The 19,181-nt window shown below is 59.2% G+C and overlaps 2 protein-coding genes across 2 annotated transcripts; both read right to left on the bottom strand.

Moving 5' to 3' along the window:
- Nucleotides 1-781: 781 nt before the first annotated feature.
- On the bottom strand, nt 782-8,750 carry UBE2M (ubiquitin conjugating enzyme E2 M). The gene is made up of 6 exons (XM_079331735.1): nt 8,125-8,750; nt 4,932-5,026; nt 4,457-4,495; nt 4,016-4,119; nt 3,063-3,126; nt 782-955 (listed from the first exon to the last, which is right to left on the bottom strand). Exons 1-6 carry the CDS (start codon nt 8,231-8,233, stop codon nt 815-817), a joined length of 552 nt encoding a protein of 183 aa, XP_079187861.1. The 5' UTR covers nt 8,234-8,750; the 3' UTR covers nt 782-814.
- A 2,214-nt stretch (nt 8,751-10,964) lies between these two features.
- Nucleotides 10,965-19,177, bottom strand: TRIM28 (tripartite motif containing 28; the record flags this gene model as incomplete). Its single annotated transcript, XM_079331733.1, has 9 exons — nt 10,965-11,104; nt 11,186-11,320; nt 13,232-13,306; nt 14,041-14,137; nt 15,617-15,730; nt 15,764-15,924; nt 16,782-17,106; nt 18,896-18,955; nt 19,116-19,177. Coding segments are annotated over 9 exons (1,167 nt in total), but the record flags the coding sequence as incomplete, so codon positions are not given.
- Between the last annotated feature and the right edge of the window lie 4 nt (nt 19,178-19,181).

The raw sequence follows: 19,181 nt of genomic DNA, 5'->3' as shown, positions 1-19,181 counted from the left end.
GGATTTTTATTATTTTTGGGATTTTTTTGGGATTTTTGGGGTTTTTTATTTTTGGGGTCACTCCCAGCAGCTCTCACAGCTCAGCAAACCCCCCAAACCCCATAAATCCCCCACAAACCCTATAATCAACAGGAGATCTGTGGGGTTTGGGGTTTTTTATTATTTTGGGGTGGATTTTGGGATTTTTTTGGGGGTTTTTTTATTTTTTGGGGTCACTCCCAGCAGCTCTCACAGCTCAGCAAACCCCCAAACCCCATAAATCCCCCACAAACCCTATTATCAACAGGAGATCTGTGGGGTTTGGGGTTTTTTATTATTTTGGGGTGAATTTTGGGATTTTTTTGGGGTTTTTTATTTTTTGGGGTCACTCCCAGCAGCTCTCACAGCTCAGCGAACCCCATAAATCCCCCATAACCCTATAATCAACAGGAGATCTGTGGGGTTTGGGGTTTTTTATTATTTTTGGGATTTTTCTGGGATTTTTGGGTTTTTTTATTTTTTGGGGGTCACTCCCAGCAGCTCTCACAGCTCAGCAAACCCCCCAAACCCCATAAACCCCCCACAAACCCTATAATCAATAGGAGATCTGTGGGGTTTGGAGGTGTATTGGGATTTTTATTATTTTTGGGATTTTTCTGGGATTTTTTGGGGTTTTTTATTTTTGGGGTCACTCCCAGCAGCTCTCACAGCTCAGCGAACCCCCTAAACCCCCCAAGTGAGGGGGGATCTGTGGGGGGTGGGGGTTTTTCTCAGTTTCCGGGGTGTGGCTCGGGGCTGGGGGGGTTTTTGGGGTGTTTTTTGGGGGTTTTTGGGGTCACTTGAGGCAGCGCTCGAAGTAGGTGGCGCCCACGTAGCCGCCCCGCAGCGAGCGCTGCACGTTCTGCTCAAACAGGCGCCGGTTGCTCTGCAGGACCTCGGCTGCCTCCTTGTTCAGGGGGTCCTCAGGGTTCGGCTCCTGGGGGGGATTTGGGGTTTAGGGGACCCCAAAATATGGGGGGACCCCAAAACCCAACTGAAACAGCCTGAAATCCCATGATAACACACCCAAAAACCGGTAAAACAGCCCCTGATCCTAAATTCCCTTGTTTGGGGTTTGGCTCCTTTTGGGGTTCCCTTTGTTCAGGGGGTCTTTGGGGTTTGGCTCCTGGGGGGATTTGGGGTTTAGGGGGGACCCCAAAATATGGGGAGACCCCAAAAATCCTAGAACACGCCGAAATCCCATGAGGACACAGCACAAAATCCATAAAACAGCCCCTGATCCTAAATTCCCTTGTTTGGGGTTTGGCTATTTTGGGGTTCCCTTTGTTCAGGGGGTCCTCGGGGTTCGGCTCCTGGGGGGGATTTGGGGTTTAGGGGGCACCCCAAAATATGGGGAGACCCCAAAAATCCTAGAACACGCCGAAATCCCATGAGGACACAGCACAAAATCCATAAAACAGCCCCTGATCCTAAATTCCCTCATTTGGGGCTTGGCTCCTTTTGGGGTTCCCTTTGTTCAGGGGGTCCTCAGGGTTCGGCTCCTGGGGGGGATTTGGGGTTTAGGGGGGACCCCAAAATATGGGGAGACCCCAAAAATCCTACAACACCCCCAAATCCCAAGAGCCCACACCGCAAAACCTGTAAAACAGCCCCTGATCCTAAATTCCCTCATTTGGGGCTTGGCTCCTTTTGGGGTTCCCTTTGTTCAGGGGGTCCTCGGGGTTCGGCTCCTGGGGGGGATTTGGGGTTTGGGGGGGACCCCAAAATATGGGGGGACCCCAAAACCCGACTGAAATAGCCTGAAATCCCATGAGGAGACAGCACAAAACCCATAAAAATACCCATTGTTTGGGGTTTGGCTCCTTTTGGGGTTCCCTTTGTTCAGGGGGTCCTCAGGGTTCGGCTCCTGGGGGGATTTGGGGTTTAGGGGGGACCCCAAAATATGGGGAGACCCCAAAAATCCTAGAACACGCCGAAATCCCATGAGGACACAGCACAAAATCCATAAAACAGCCCCTGATCCTAAATTCCCTTGTTAAGGATTTGGCTCCTTTTGGGGTTCCCTTTGTTCAGGGGGTCCTCGGGGTTCGGCTCCTGGGGGGAAATTGGGGTTTAGGGGGGACCCCAAAATATGGGGGGACCCCAAAACTGACTAGAACAGCCCCAAATCCCATGAGGACACAGCACAAAATCCATAAAAAAACCCTTGTTTGGGGTTTGGCTCCTTTTGGGGTTCCCCTCTGGGGGTCTCTGGGCTGGTTTTTGGGGTGGCCTCAGGGACCCCAAAATTTGGGGGGGGGGGAACCCAGAACACCTGAGACCCCCCGGGATACCTGAGCCAAGTGTGTCCCCAAAGCCACCAGGTGTGTGTGTCCCAGGTGTCCCCAACCTCCCAGGTGTGTCCCAGGTGTCCCCAGGTGTGTCCCCATCTGTCCCCAGGTGTGTCCCAGGTGTGTCCCCAGGTGTCCCCAGGTGTGTCCCCAGGTGTCCCCAGGTGTGTCCCAGGTGTGTCCCCAGGTGTGTCCCCAGGTGTCCCCAGGTGTGTCCCCAGGTGTGTCCCAGGTGTCCCCAGGTGTCCCCAGGTGTGTCCCAGGTGTCCCCAGGTGTGTCCCCAGGTGTCCCCAGGTGTGTCCCCAGGTGTCCCCAGGTGTGTCCCCAGGTGTCCCCAGGTGTCCCCAGCTGTCCCCAGGTGTGTCCCCAGGTGTGTCCCCAGGTGTGTCCCAGGTGTCCCCAGGTGTGTCCCAGGTGTCCCCAGGTGTCCCCAGGTGTCCCAGGTGTGTCCCCAGGTGTGTCCCCAGGTGTGTCCCAGGTGTGTCCCAGGTGTGTCCCAGGTGTGTCCCAGGTGTCCCCAGGTGTCCCCAGGTGTGTCCCCAGGTGTGTCCCAGGTGTGTCCCAGGTGTGTCCCCAGGTGTGTCCCCAGCTGTCCCAGGTGTGTCCCCAGGTGTGTCCCAGGTGTGTCCCAGGTGTGTCCCCAGCTGTCCCAGGTGTGTCCCCAGGTGTGTCCCAGGTGTGTCCCAGGTGTCCCCAGGTGTCCCCTGGTGTGTCCCCCAGGTGTCCCCCAGGTGTCCCCAGGTGTCCCTCACCAGGAACAGGTACTGCAGCCCGTAGATGATGGAGTTGATGGTCAGCACCGGCTTCCAGTCCTCCCTGCGGCCACCAACAGCCTCAGAGTGGCCACCATGGCCACCATGGCCACCAACGGCCTCAGAGTGGCCACCATGGTCACCATGGCCACCAACGGCCTCAGAGTGGCCACCATGGTCACCACGGCCACCAATGGCCTCAGAGTGGCCACCATGGTCACCATGGCCACCAACAGCCTCAGAGTGGCCACCATGGTCACCACGGCCACCAGCAGGTGGTCACAGCCCCCCAGGACACTCAGTAGCCCCCAGGACAGTCAGTAGCCCCCCCAGGACACTCAGTAGCCCCCCCCAGGACAGTCAGTAGCCCCTCAGGATGGTCAGTAGCCCCCCCAGGAGCATTGGTAGCCCCCCCAGGACACTCAGTAGCCCCCCCAGGACACTCAGTAGCCCCCCCCAGGACAGTCAGTAGCCCCTCAGGATGGTCAGTAGCCCCCCCAGGAGCATTGGTAGCCCCCCCAGGAGCATTGGTAGCCCCCCCAGGACACTCAGTAGCCCCCCCCAGGACAGTCAGTAGCCCCTCAGGATGGTCAGTAGCCCCCCCAGGATGGTCAGTAGCCCCCCCAGGAGCATTGGTAGCCCCCCCAGGACAGTCAGTAGCCCCCCCAGGACAGTCAGTAGCCCCCAGGGCACTCAGTAGCCCCCCCAGGACAGTCAGTAGCCCCCCCAGGAGCATTGGTAGCCCCCCCAGGACAGTCAGTAGCCCCCAGGGCACTCAGTAGCCCCCTCAGGACAGTCAGTAGACCCCCCCAGGAGCATTGGTAGCCCCCCCAGGACAGTCAGTAGCCCCCAGGACGGTCAGTAGCCCCCCCAGGACAGTCAGTAGCCCCCCCAGGACAGTCAGTAGCCACCCCCAGGTGCTGGTAGCCCCCCCAGGGGTGTTGGTAGCCCACCTGAGGATGTTGAGGCACACGTTGCCCTCCAGGTCGATGTTGGGGTGATAAACCATCGTCTCACACTTCACCTTGGGGGGGTCGTGCGGGTAGCCCTGCCCCACCTGGGCCACCAAACAGGGCTCAGGGGCCACCAAAAACAGCCCAGGGGCCACCAAACACAGCCCAGGGGCCACCAAACACAGCCCAGGGGCCACCAACCCCCAGGGGCCACCAACCCCCTGCCCAGCCCTGCCCCACCTGGGCCACCAAACAGGGCTCAGGGGCCACCAAAAACAGCCCAGGGGCCACCAGACATGACTCAGTGGCCACAGGGGGGGTTGGTGGCCACAGGGGGGGGTTGGTGGCCACAGTGGGGGGGTTGGTGGCCACAGGGGGGGGTTGGTGGCCACAGGGGGGGGGTTGGTGGCCACAGGGGGGGGTTGGTGGCCCAGCACTGACCTTAAAGCTGAAGACGAATTTTCCGCCCTTGTAGAAACCCTGGGGGAGAGAGAAATGTCACCGGGGGAGGGGACAGGGACAGGGACAGGAGGTGACACAGGTGACAATGACACACAGGTGACACACAGGTGACAGTGACACACAGGTGACAATGACACACAGGTGACAATGACACAGGTGACAATGACACACAGGTGACAATGACACAGGTGACACACAGGTGACACTCAGGTGACACACAGGTGACACACAGGTGACACTGTCTCACCTCGTCAGGGCAGATCAGCAGCCGGAAGTGCAGCAGGGTCAGGGTTAGGGCAGGGCACACAGGTGACAGTGACACACAGGTGACACACAGGTGACAATGACACAGGTGACAATGACACACAGGTGACAATGACACACAGGTGACACTCAGGTGACAATGACACAGGTGACACTCAGGTGACACTCAGGTGACACTCAGGTGTCTCACCTCGTCGGGGCAGATGAGCAGCCGGAAGTGCAGCAGGTCGTCCTGGTCCGAGAAGTCGATCTCACACGTCTTGGGCAGGTTCAGCTCGTTGATGTCTGGGGACACAGGGGACAGTTGGGGACAGTGGGGACAGCTGGGGGGGTGGGGACACAGGGACAGTTGGGGACAGTGGGGACACCTGGGGGGGTTGGGGACACAGGGACAGTTGGGGACAGTGGGGACAGCTGGGGGGGTGGGGACACAGGGACAGTTGGGGACAGTGGGAACTCCTGATGGGGGTTGGGGACAGTGGGGACAAACAGGGACACACGGGGACAGCAGGGACAGCAGGGAGATGGGTGTGAGGGGGGGACATGGGTGACAAACACAGGGACACAGGTGACACAGAGGGTGACACAGGGACACAGGTGACACAGAGGGTGACACAGGGACACAGTGACATACAGGGTGACACACACAGGGACACACAAGTGACACAGAGGGTGACACACACACACTGACACACAGGGTGACACACTGACACAGGGACACACAGGTGACACAGAGGGTGACACAGGGACATAGTGACATACAGGGTGACACACTGACACAGGGACACACAGGTGACACAGAGGGTGACACACTGACACAGAGGGTGACACAGGTGACACACTGACACAGGGACACACAGGTGACACAGAGGGTGACACACTGACACAGGGACACACAGGTGACACAGGTGGCAAGGTGATACACAGGTGGCACAGGGACACGCAAGTGACACAGGGTGACAGACAGAGGTGACATGGGGACATGAAGAAACAAGGAGAACACACAGGTGACACAGGGACACACAGGGTGACACACGGACACAGGGACACACAGGTGACACAGAGGGTGTCACACTGACACAGAGGGTGACACAGGTGACACAGTGACACACAGGGTGACACAGTGACACACAGGGTGACACACTGACACAGGGACACACAGGTGACACAGGTGACAAGGTGATACACAGGTGGCACAGGGACACACAAGTGACACAGGGTGACAGACAGAGGTGACATGGGGACATGAAGAAACAAGGAGAACACACAGGTGACACAGGGACACACAGGGTGACAAAGGGTGACAGAGGTGACACAGGGTGACAAAGGGTGACAGAGGTGACACAGTGACACAGGTGACACAGGGACACACAGGGGACACAGGGTGACACCATACTGGGACCAGCACCTGACACTCACTGGGACCATACTGGAACTACACTGGGACCAGCACCTGACCCTTACTGGGACCATACTGGGACCAGTATATGACTCCTACTGGGACCATACTGGGACCAGTACCTGGCTCCTACTGGGACCAGTATGTGACCCCTACTGGGACCACATTGGGAACATACTGGGAACAGTACCTGACCCTCCCTGAGGCCTAACTGGAACCACTATATGATCCTTACTGGGACCAGTATGTGACCCCTACTGGGACCAGTACCAGCCCCTCACCAAGCCCTTACTGGGACCAGTATGTGACTCCTACTGGGACCAGTATATGATCCCTGCTGGGACCAATACCTGCCCATCACCAAGGCCTAACTGGGACCAGTAGGTGACCCCAACTGGGACCAGTATGTGACCCCTACTGGGACCAGTACCTGCCCCATACTGGGATCAGTATGTGCTCTCTACTGGAACCAGTACTTACCCCCTACTGGGACCAGTACCCATCCCTCATTAGGGCCTAACTGGGACCAGTACGTGATCCCTACTGGGACCAGTACCTGGCTCCTACTGGGGCCTAACTGAGACCAGTATAAAACTCATACGGGGACCAGTACCTGGCCCTTCCTGGGACCTAAGTGGGACCAGTATGTGCTCCCTACTGGGACCAGTACATGCCCCCTACTGGGACCAGTATGTGCTCCCTACTGGGACCAGTACGTGCCCCCTACTGGGACCAGTATGTGATCCCTACTGGGACCAGTACCAGCCCCTCACCACGGCCTTACTGGGACCAGTATGTGACCCCTACTGGGACCAATATCTGGCTCCTACTGGGACCTGAGACCAGTGTATAACTCATACTGGGACCAGTACCTGTCCCTCCCTGGGGCCTAATTGGGACCAGTATGTGACCTCTACTGGGACCAGTATGTGACCCCTACTGGGACCAGTACCTGCCCCTCAGCCAGGCCTTACTGGGACCAGTACCTGCCTCCTACTGGGACCAGTATGTGACCCCTACTGGGACCAGTACCTGCCCCATACTGGGACTAGTATGTGATCCACACTGCACCTCGCTAAGGCATTACTGGGACCAGTATGTGATCATTACTGGAACCACACTGGGACCATACTGGGACCAGTACCTGAACCATACTGGGACCATACTGGAACCAGTACCTGTCCCTCCCTGAGGCCCTACTGGGACCACTATAGGATCCTTACTGGGACCAGTATGTGACCCCTACTGGGACCAGTACCTGCCCCTCACCAAGGCCTTACTGGGACCAGTATATGACCCCTACTGGGACTGGTACCTGCCCATCAACAAGGTCTAACCGGGACCAGTAGGTGACCCCTACTGGGACCATTATATGATCCCTACTGGGACCAGTACCTGAAACATACTAAGACCAGTATGTGACCCCTACCAGGACCAGTACCTGCCCCTCAGCCAGGCCTTACTGGGACCAGTATCTGACCATTACTGGGACCAGTATCTGACCTGCACCAGGGCCCCACTAGGACCAGTACCTGTCCCTCCCTGAGGCCCTACTGGAACCACTATAGGATCCTTACTGGGACCAGTATGTGACCCCTACTGGGATCAGTACCTGTCTCTCCCTGAGCCCTAACTGGAGCCAGTATGTGACTCTTACTGGGACCAGTATGTGACCCCTACTGGGACCAGTATGTGATCCCTACCAGGACCAGCACCTGCCCCTCACCAAGGCCTTACTGGGACCAGTATGTGACCCCTACTGGGACCAGTATGTGACCCCTACTGGGACCAGTCCCGGCCCCTCAGCCAGGCCTAACTGGGACCAGTATATGACCCTTACAGGGCCCAGTCTCAGAGCCCTGTGGGTCCCAGTCCCGGCCCCCATCGAGGCCATTCTGGGCCCAGCTCGGCCCGTTAACGATCCCAGTGCCCGCCCGGCACCAGGGCCCCGCTGGGCCCGGACAGACCCGCCGCCCCCTCCCACCTTTCTGGATGCGGAGCTGCGCGGCCGAGGCCTTTTTGCTGGAGCTCTTGGTGCCGCCCGCCGATTCCTCCTCCTTCTTCTGCTGCTTCAGCGAGAACAGCTTGATCATCCTGCCGGGCCGGGGCGGCGGGGCCGGGGCGGGTCCGGGCCCCCCCCGGGGCCGAGGCAGCGGGGCCGGGCCGGGGGCGCCTCCGCTGGGGGGTCCGGGGGCGACGGGGGCCGGCGGCGAGTGCTGAGGGCCGGCCGGCTCGGCAACTTCCGGAGCCGCTCGGCAACTTCCGGAGCCGCTCGGCAACTTCCGGAACCGCTTCACTGCCGCTCGGCAACTTCCGGGAACGCTTCGTGTAGTTCCGGAGAGAGTTCGGGAAACTCCGGAACCGCTTCACGACCTCTCGGCAATTTCCGGGAGCGCTTCGTGTCGTTCCGCAGAGAGTTCGGGAATTGCTTCGGAATCACTTCGGGAGTGTCCGGAACCGCTTCGGGAACCTCCGGAGTCACTTGGCAACTTCCGGAACCGCTTCGGAACCGTTTCGGGGCCTTGCGGAACGGGCTCAGGGATGTTCGGAGCCGCTCGGAACCTTCCGGAGATCTCCGGATAGGCGGTTCGGGATTCTCCGGAACCGCTCTCCGGAGCGGCTTCGTGCGTCTCTGGAATCGCTTCGAGAACCTGCGGAGCACTTCGGAATCTCTCGGCAACTTGCGGAACTGCTTCGGAAGCGGCTGCGGGACGCGCTCGGGGTTGGCGGGCGCCGCTTTGGAAGCGCTTTCGGGAAACTCCGGAATGGCTTCGGGGATCTCCGGAAGGGAGGGGGGCGGGGTGGGAGCTCGGGAGCCTCCGGAAGGGGCGGTTCGGGACCCCGCGGGACTTTCTGAAAGACTCGGGCGGGCCCGAGGCCGCTTCGGCTTTTTCCGGAAAGAGATCGACCCGTTCCGGCGCTCCGACCCCGCTTCGGTGCTTTTCGGAACACTTCGGGTTCTTCCGGAAAAGGGCGGAGCGAAGCGCACCGGAAAACACCGATCTTTGTCGCTCGGCTCTTTCCGGAACACTTCGGCTGTTTCCGTGTCTCACCCGCTCCCCTTCCCGCGCTCGGCTATTTCCGGTTCCCCCCGGCCATTCCCGTGCCGGGGGCGGGGCCTCAGGCCCCCAATGGGCGCCGCCATGTTCCTCATGGGCGCCGCCATCTTTCCTGGGCCCGGGGGCTGTACTGGGACCAGTTTGCCCTCCCAGTCCCTCCCCTGTCAGCGCTGCCAGCCCCAGCTCCACCCCAGCAGCTCCCAGTTCAGCTCGGGGAGGGAGGTATGGATGGAAGAGGGGAAAACGGGGGCAGAGAGGTCAATCCCAGCACGGAAATGAGGGAGAATCCAGGGTGAATCCAAATCCTCATTGAGATGAGAACCCAGGAAACTCAGATCAAATCTAACAATTGAAATGAGGGAGAACCCAGGGAACCCAGGTCAAATCCAGGGAATCCAGGTCAAATCTAACAATTGAAATGAGGAATAATCCAGGAAACCCAGATCAAATCCAGGGAACCCAGGTCAAATCTAACAATTGAAATGAGGGAGAACCCAGGAAACCCAGATCAAATCCAGGGAATCCAGGTCAAATCTAACAATTGAAATGAGGGAGAACCCAGGAAACCCAGGTCACATCCAGGAAACCCAGGTCAAATCCAGGGAATCCAGGTCAAATTTGACAATTGAAATGAGGGAGAATCCAGGGTGAATCCAAATCCTCATTGAAATGAGAACCCAGGAAACTCAGATCAAATCCAGGGAAACCAGGTCAAATCCAGGGAATCCAGGTCAAATCTAACAATTGAAATGAGGAACAATCCAGGAAACACAGGCCAAACGCAGGGAATCCAGGTCAAATCCAGGGAACCCAGGTCAATTCCAGGGAACCCAGGTCAAACCCCAGCATTGAAATGAGGGAGAATCCAGGGTGAATCCAAATCCTCATTGAGATGAGAACCCAGGAAACCCAGATCAATTCCAAGCATTGAAATGAGGGAGAAACCCAGATGAAATCCATGGAACCCAGGTCAAATCCAGGGAACCCAGGTCAAATCCAGGGAACCCAGGTCAAACCCAGGTCAAACCCCAGCATTAAAATGAGGGAGAATCCAGGGTGAATCCAAATCCTCATTGAAATGAGAATCCAGGGAACCTGGGTCAAATCCAGGGAAACCAGGTCAATTCCAAGCATTGAAATGAGGGAGAATCCAGATCAATTCCAAGAATTGAGGAAAATTCCAGGAAACCCAGGTCAAATCTAACAATTGAAATGAGGGAGAATCCAGGGTGAATCCAAATCCTCATTGAAATGAGAACCCAGGAAACCTGGGTCAAATCCAGGGAAACCAGGTCACATCCAGGGAACCCAGATTAAATCCAGGGAACCCAGATCAAATCCAGGGAACCCAGGTCAAATCCAGGGAAACCAGTTCAAATCCATGGAACCCAGGTCAAATCCATGGAACCCAGGTTAAATCCATGGAACCCAGGTCAAATCCATGGAAACCAGTTCAAATCCATGGAACCCAGGTCAAATCCAGGGAAACCAGGTCAAACCCCAGCACTGAAATGAGGGAGAACCCAGATCAATTCCAAGCATTCAAATGAGGAAGAATCAAGGAAAGTCAGGTCAAATCCCAGCATTGAAATGAGGATAATTCCAGCAGGATGAACCAGGGCTGTATTTTTCTCAGTGTCCCCAGGATAAGGGGGGACAGGGACACCCCCACGCCCTGGGAGGTTCTGGGCCAAAATCCAGAACCGTGATGAGGGGGAACCAGGACCCCCAGGGGGGAAACTGGGATCCTGAGAGGGGAAGGGGGGATCAGGACCCTGGGAACATCTCCAGGCCATCCTCAGCGTCCAACAGCAGCCGGGAGAACTTCTGATCCCCAAAAACGGCGCTGAGGCGGCTCTCGAGGAATCGCTGCAGCCCCAGGATGGACTGGACATCCGCCTTGTCCTGGTGGGGGGAAAAGGGGGAATTGCAGAGGGGCTGGAGCCCCGGAGGGACCCCCCAGAGGGCGCCCAGGGCTCCCCAGACCTCGGTGAGGCGGTGGAACTGGCGCAGCAGGCGCCAGGCGTCGCGGGCGAACTCCTCGGGGCTGCGGTAGGGCGGGCTCAGCTTCTCCTGCAGCCGCGCCCGCATCAGCGTCAGGTCGATGGCGCCGCGCCCGTCCTGGGGGGCAGCGCGGGCAGGGGGGTCAGGGGCTGACCCCGCTCTGGGAGCACTGGGAAAGGGACTTGGATCGTGCAGGGGGAAGGTGGGGATGGGTTGGGATGGGATTGGGGGTGGGATGCCATGGGACTGGGAATGGGATTGGGGATGGGATGCCATGGGATTGGGGATGGGATTGGGGATGGGATTGGGGATGGGATGCCATGGGATTGGGGATGGGATTGGGGATGGGATTGGGGATGGGTTGGGATTGGGATTGGGGATGGGATCCCATGGGACTGGGAATGGGACTGGGGATGGGATCCCATAGGATTGGGGATGGGATGGGATTGGGGATGGGATCCCATAGGACTGGGAATGGGATTGGGGATGGGATGGGATGGGATTGGGGATGGGATGCCATGGGACTGGGAATGGGATTGGGGATGGGTTGGGATGGGATTGGGGATGGGATCCCATGGGACTGGGGATGGGATTGGGATTGGGGATGGGATGCCACGGGATTGGGGATGGGATTGGGATGGGATTGGGGATGGGATGCCATGGGACTGGGAATGGGATTGGGGATAAGACTGGGATGGGATTGGGGGTGGGATCTCATGGGACTGGGGATGGGATTGAGGATGGGACTGGGGATGGGATCGGGGATGGGATTGGGATGGGAGTGGGATGGGACTGGGAATGGGATTGGGATGGGTTTGGAATGGGCTGGGATGGGATTGGGGATGGGATCTCATGGAACTGGGGATGGGATTTGGATTGGGGATGGGACTGGAGATGGGATTGGAAATGGGGATGGGATGCCATGGGACTGGGGATGGGATCCCATGGGATTTGGATTAGAAATGGGATCCCATGAGACTGGGACTGGGATTGGGGATGGGATTCCATGGGACTGGGAATGGGTTGGGATTGGGATTGGGAATGGGATTGGAAATGGGATTGAGGATAGGATCCCATGCGATTTGGGATGGGATTGGGACTGGGATTGGGGATGGGATCCCATGGGACTGGGGATGGGATTGGAAATGGGATCCCATGGGAATGGGAACAGGATTGGGGATGGGATCCTATAGGATTGGGAATGGGATCCCATCAGATTGGAAACAGGATCCCATGGGATTTGGGATGGGATTGGGAACAGGATCCCATGGGACTGGGGATGGGATTGGGAATGGCATCCTATGGGATTGGGAATGGGATCCCATTGGGTTGGGAACGGGATTTGGCACAGGATCCTACGCTTAGAGTGATGAAGTTAAAAATGTGTGTGTAGTGAAATATTAGTGTGTGCTTTCACATGATGAGTTTTAAATTTGAGATTTTTATAATACGGTAATAAGTATGGGATAATACGTATGATTTTAAGTTCATCTTCTTTTTAGGATTCAGGTAATATTTTCTGCTTGGTCAGTCAGTGTCACACAAGACTCATAGGAAGTTAGTTATTGGGTTAATTAGTTTTTTGGTAACTGGTTTGAAACCCCCCAAGGCTGCTGGAACATCAACTATGCTGAATTAGAAGTTGAAAACAAAAAATATCAAGATTAGAAGATTCAAGTTAGCAAGGGGTGATGAAGATTTTGAAGAGCACTAATGAGAGACTTTTGGGGGGCTGAAGGGGTGGATCAATATCCTAAAATAACCAATTACAGAGTGTGTCCCCACGTGGGGGATGGATCTAGAAATGTATAATTGGGGTGAATTACAAAATTAGCTTCTGCACAATCCCATTGATTTGAGGTTCATAAATTCAGTTTTATCCCGCACAACCCCTCAGAAAATTCCATTTCTATCTGTTAATCCTGGCTGTGGGTGAAGGCAGAGGAGACTGAAGCCCAGTGAAGCCCACCCACAGCCCAGTGAAGCCCACCCACAGCCCAGTGAAGCCCACCCACCCCCCAGGCTCACCGGGGAGCGGGACAGGCGGTGCAGGGGCCGGCAGGGCTCGTGGCACAGCAGCTCCAGCAGCACCAACTCGCACCTCTGCGGGGGAGGGACGCTCAGCCAGAGGCGTGGGATCCACGGGATGCACCGGGATCCACTGGGATCCACATGGGATCCACATGGATCCCCCCGGGATACACCCAGGGATACACACGGGATATACCGGGATACACACGGGATACACCAGGATACACCTGGGACCCACCTGGGATCCACCAGGATACACCCAGGGATACACCCAGGGATACACCAGGATACACACGGGATCCACACGGGATCCACCTGAATCCACTGGGATACACCCAGGGATCCACCAGGATACACCCAGGGCTACACCCAAGGACCCACCCCAGGGATCCACCCAGAGATCCACACAGGGATCCACTCCAGGGATCCAGCCGAGACCCACCCAAGGGATCCGCCCCAGGAATCCACCCCAGCGATCCACCCCAGCGATCCACCCCTGTGTCCCACCCAGTGATCCACCCCAGGGATCCACCCAGGGATATACTCAGTGATCCACCCCAGGGTCCTACCCAGGGACACACCCCAGGAATACACCCCAGGGACACACCCCAGGGATCCACTCCAGGGATCCACCCAGGGATCCACCCAGAGATATACCCAGTATCCACCCCAGGGATCCACCCCGGGGATTCATCCCAGTGTCTCACCCAGGGATCCACCGCAGGGGTCCCACCCAGTGATCCACCCCAGTGATCCACATGGGGATCCACCCCAGTGTCCCACCCAGGGATCCACCCCCATCTCACCTGCTGGTCCTGGGGGCTCAGCTTGAGGGCGGGGCTCAGCTCCATGTCCGGGCTGGGCGGGGGCAGCTCCTGGCACAGCAAACACGTCCACTCGGGGCTGCAGGGGGGATGGGAGCACGTGGGATTGGGGGTGGGATCCCAGGGGATTGGGAACAGGATCCCATGGGATTGGGAACAGGATCCCATGGGATTGGGAACAGGATCCCAGGGGATTGGGAACAGGATCCCATGGGATTGGGAACAGGATCCCATGGGATTGGGAACAGGATCCCATGGGATTGGGAACAGGATCCCAGGGGATTGGGAACAGGATCCCAGGGGATTGGGGATGGGATTGGGAACAGGATCCCATGGGATTGGGAACAGGATCCCAGGGGATTGGGAACAGGATCCCAGGGGATTGGGGATGGGATTGGGAACAGGATCCCATGGGATTGGGGATGGGATTGGGAACAGGATCCCATGGGATTGGGAACAGGATCCCATGGGATTTAGGATAGGATTGGGAACAGGATCCCATGGGATTGGGAACAGGATCCCAGGGGATTGGGAACAAGATCCCATGGGATTGGGGATGGGATTGGGAACAGGATCCCATGGGATTGGGAACAGGATCCCATGGGATTGGGAACAGGATCCCAGGGGATTGGGAACAGGATCCCAGGGGATTGGGAACAGGATCCCAGGGGATTGGGAACAGGATCCCAGGGGATTGGGAACAGGATCCCAGGGGATTGGGGATGGGATTGGGAACAGGATCCCAGGGGATTGGGGATGGGACTGGGAACAGGATCCCAGGGGATTGGGAACAGGATCCCATGGGATTGGGAACAGGATCCCAGGGGAGTGAGAATGGGAACAGGATCCCATGGGATTGGGGATGGGATTGGGAACAGGATCCCATGGGACTCAGGGTTGGTGGGAGGGATCCCTCTGGGGACAGGGACCAGGATCTCAGGTCCCAGCAGATCCCAGAGGGTGACACAGGACAGTGGATCCCAGGTCCCAGGGAGGCACTGAGGGCCATCGGATCCCATTGGATCCCACCAGATCCCACCATACCCCATCAGATCCCACTGGATCCCGTCAGATCCCACCAGGTCCCACCATACCCCATCAGATCCCACTGGATCCCACCAGGCCCCACTGGATCCCACCAGGCCCCACCAGATCCCATTGGATCACACCAGATGCCATCAGACCCCACCAGATCCCACCAGGTCACACCAGACCCCACCAAATCCCATCAGGTCCCAGCGGAATCCATCAAATCCCATCAGACCCCATCAAACCCCACCAGATCCCAGATCCCACCAGATCCCATTGGATCGCACCAGATCCCACCAGATCCCATCAGACCCCATCAGACCCCACCAGACCCCAGCAGGTCCTATCAAATCCCATCAGATCCCACCAGGTCCCATCAGATCTCATCAGGTCCCATTGGATCACACCAGATCCCATCAGGTCCCATCAGACCCCATCAAACCCCATTGGATTCCACCAGATCTCACTGGATTACACCAGATCCCATCAAACCCCACCAGATCCCATGAGATCCCATCGGATCCCGCACCTGGGCACGTCCTGCAGGGCGGGCAGGTGGCAGTGCAGGTGGAAGCAGCGCTGGCAGCGGTCACACATCACCACGGCCCCGGCCTGGCCGCACACGCGGCAGCACGAGACCCCCGGGACCCCCACGGGGACCCCCACGGGGACCCCCACGGGGAGCACTGGGAGCCCCACGGGGAGCACTGGGAGCACTGGGAGCCCCGGGCCGGGGGAGGAGCCCGGGGCAGGGCCCGGCTCCCCCGGGGGAGGGGGCAGCAGCCCCACGGGTTTGGTGTCACCCGTGTCCCCGATGGGAGACTCCTGCTGCTCCTCCTGTGTGGGACAGGGGACAGGGTCAGGGAATGGGGACAGGGACATGGTCAGGGATTGGGGACAGGGGACAGGGTCAGGGACTGGGGACAGGGTACAGGGAGAGGGGACAGGGGACAGGGTCAGGGACTGGGGACAGGGTACAGGGAGAGGGGACAGGGACATGGTCAGGGACTGGGGACAGGGTGCAGGGAGAGGGGACAGGGGACAGGGTCAGGGACTGGGGACAGGGTACAGGGAGAGGGGACAGGGACATGGTCAGGGACTGGGGACAGGGTGCAGGGAGAGGGGACAGGGGACAGGGTCAGGGAATGGGGACAGGGGACATGGTCAGGGAATGGGGACAGGGGACACGGGCAGGGAATGGGGACGTGGTCAGGGAATGGGGACAGGGTCAGGGAATGGGGACAGGGGACAGGGTCAAGGAGAGGGGACATGGGACAGGGAGAGGGGACAGGGACATGGTCAGGGAATGGGGATAGGGTGCAGGGAGAGGGGACAGGGGACAGGGTCAGGGAATGGGGACAGGGGACATGGTCAGGGAATGGGGACAGGGGACATGGTCAGGGAATGGGGACAGGGGACACGGGCAGGGAATGGGGACGTGGTCAGGGAATGGGGACAGGGTCAGGGAATGGGGACATGGGACACAGTCAGGGAGAGGGGACAGGGGACATGGTCAGGGATTGGGGACAGGGACATGGTCAGGGATTGGGGACAGGGGACATGGTCAGGGATTGGGGACAGGGTACAGGGAGAGGGGGCATGGTCAGGGAATGGGGACAGGGGACACAGTCAGGGATTGGGGACACGGTCAGGGAATGGGGACAGGGACATAGTCAGGGAATGGGCACACTCACCTTGACAGGCAGGGCTCCGTGTGGCTGCACCGTTCCCGCTGTCCCCGCTGTCTCTGTTGTCTCCAGTGTCCCTGCTGTCCCCACTGTCCCCGCTGTCCCTGCTGTCCCCCCTGGCCCCCCTGCTGTCCCCCCCGTCCCCTCTGCCCCCTGAGCCGTGCCCTGCTCGATGACGATGACGCTGAACTCGTGTGCCGAGGGCCCCGGGAAGATGCGGAACACGGGCGGCTGCGCCGGGTCCAGCTCCAGGTCCAGCTGCAGCCGCTCCAGGCTGACCCGCGGCACCTTGGGCAGCCGGGGGCTGCAGGGGGGCTCGGGGGGACCCCTCCTGGGGACAGGGACATGGTGAGGACCAGGCACATGGGGACAGGGACACAGTGGGGACCCCTCCTGGGGACAGGGACACGGTGGGGACCAGGCACATGGGGACAGGGACACAGTGGGGACCCCTCCTGGGGACAGGGACACGGTGGGGACCCCTCCTGGGGACAGGGACACAGTGGGGACCAGGCACACGGGGACAGGGACACAGTGGGGACCCCTCCTGGGGACAGGGACACGGTGGGGACCCCTCCTGGGGACAGGGACACGGTGGGGACCAGGCACACGGGGACAGGGACACAGTGGGGACCCCTCCTGGGGACAGGGACACAGTGGGGACCAGGCACATGGGGACAGGGACACGGTGGGGACCCCTCCTGGGGACAGGGACACAGTGGGGACCCCTCCTGGGGACAGGGACACGGTGGGGACCCCTCCTGGGGACAGGGACATGGTGAGGACCAGGCACACGGGGACAGGGACACAGTGGGGACCCCTCCTGGGGACAGGGACACGGTGGGGACCAGGCACACAGGGACAGGGACACAGTGGGGACCCCTCCTGGGGACAGGGACACAGTGGGGACCAGGCACACAGGGACAGGGACACAGTGGGGACCAGGCACACAGGGACAGGGACAGGGCTGGGGGACCCTCCTGGGGACAGGGACACAGTGGGGACCAGGCACATGGGGACAGGGACAGGGCTGGGGCTGGGGGACCCTCCTGGGGACAGGGACACGGTGGGGACCAGGCACATGGGGACAGGGACAGGGCTGGGGGGACCCTCCTGGGGACAGGGACACGGTGGGGACCAGGCACATGGGGACAGGGACAGGGCTGGGGGGACCCTCCTGGGGACAGGGACACGGTGGGGACCAGGCACATGGGGACAGAGACACAGTGGGGACCCCAGACACACAGGGGACAGGGACACGGTGGGGACCCCTCCTGGGGACAGGGACATGGTGGGGACCAGGCACATGGGGACAGTGACATGGCTGGGGGGACCCCTCCTGGGGACAGGGACACAGTGGGGACCCCAGACACACAGGGGACAGGGACAGGGAGTTTGGGGGGCTGGGAGTCCCTGGGCACTTTGGGACAGGGGACAGTGATAAGGTGTGAGAGTGTTGGGGACAGGGGACAGTGACAGGGCTCAGGAGTGTTGGGGACAGGGGACAGTGACAGGGCTCAGGAGTGTTGGGGACAGGGACAGGGGACAGTGACAGGGGACAGGGACAGTGACAGGGCTCAGGAGTGTTGGGGACAGGGGACAGGGGACAGTGACAAGGCTCAGGAGTGTTGGGGACAGGGACAGGGGACAGGGGACAGTGACAGGGGACAGGGGACAGGGACAGTGACAGTGACAGGGACAGGGGACAGTGACAGGGGACAGGGACAGTGACAGGGCTTAGGAGTGTTGGGGACAGGGACAGGGACAGGGAACAGTGACAAGGCTCAGGAGTGTTGGGGACAGGGACAGGGGACAGTGACAGGGGACAGGGACAGTGACAGGGCTCAGGAGTGTTGGGGACACGGGACAGGGGACAGTGACAAGGCTCAGGAGTGTTGGGGACAGGGACAGGGACAGGGGACAGCGACAAGGCTCAGGAGTGTTGGGGACAGGGACAGGGCTCAGGAGTGTTGGGGACAGGGACAGTGACATGGATCAGGAGTGTTGGAGACAGGGACAGGGGATAGTGACAAGGCCTGGGAGTGTTTGTCACCCCAGAGGTGACAAAGGACAGAGGGGTCCCAGGGGTCCCATCTTCCCCTCCCCCATCCCTTAATTACCTCTTAATGAGCAGCTTCTTAAGGAACTTCTCCTCCTTGGGAGAATTCCCGAGTTTCCTCCTGGATAACGAGGGGGGAGGGGTCAGGGCAGCCCCGAAATGTGACAGGGGGACAAGAGCAGGGGTGGCAAGGGACAGGAGGGATGACAAGGGACAGGAGCAGGACAGAGGGTGACAAAGGGGGGGTGACAAGGGACAGGGACCCCCCATCCCCCGCTCACCTCCTCAGTGCGGTGATGCCGTTTTTGGGGGGGCTGGTGGCTGGTGACAAACAGGTCAGGGGGCTG

Source organism: Erithacus rubecula (genome assembly GCF_903797595.1).
Source record: "Erithacus rubecula genome assembly, contig: scaffold_1006_arrow_ctg1, whole genome shotgun sequence".
Lineage (NCBI taxonomy): Eukaryota > Metazoa > Chordata > Aves > Passeriformes > Muscicapidae > Erithacus > Erithacus rubecula.
This window is presented reverse-complemented; position numbering and strand designations above follow the sequence as displayed.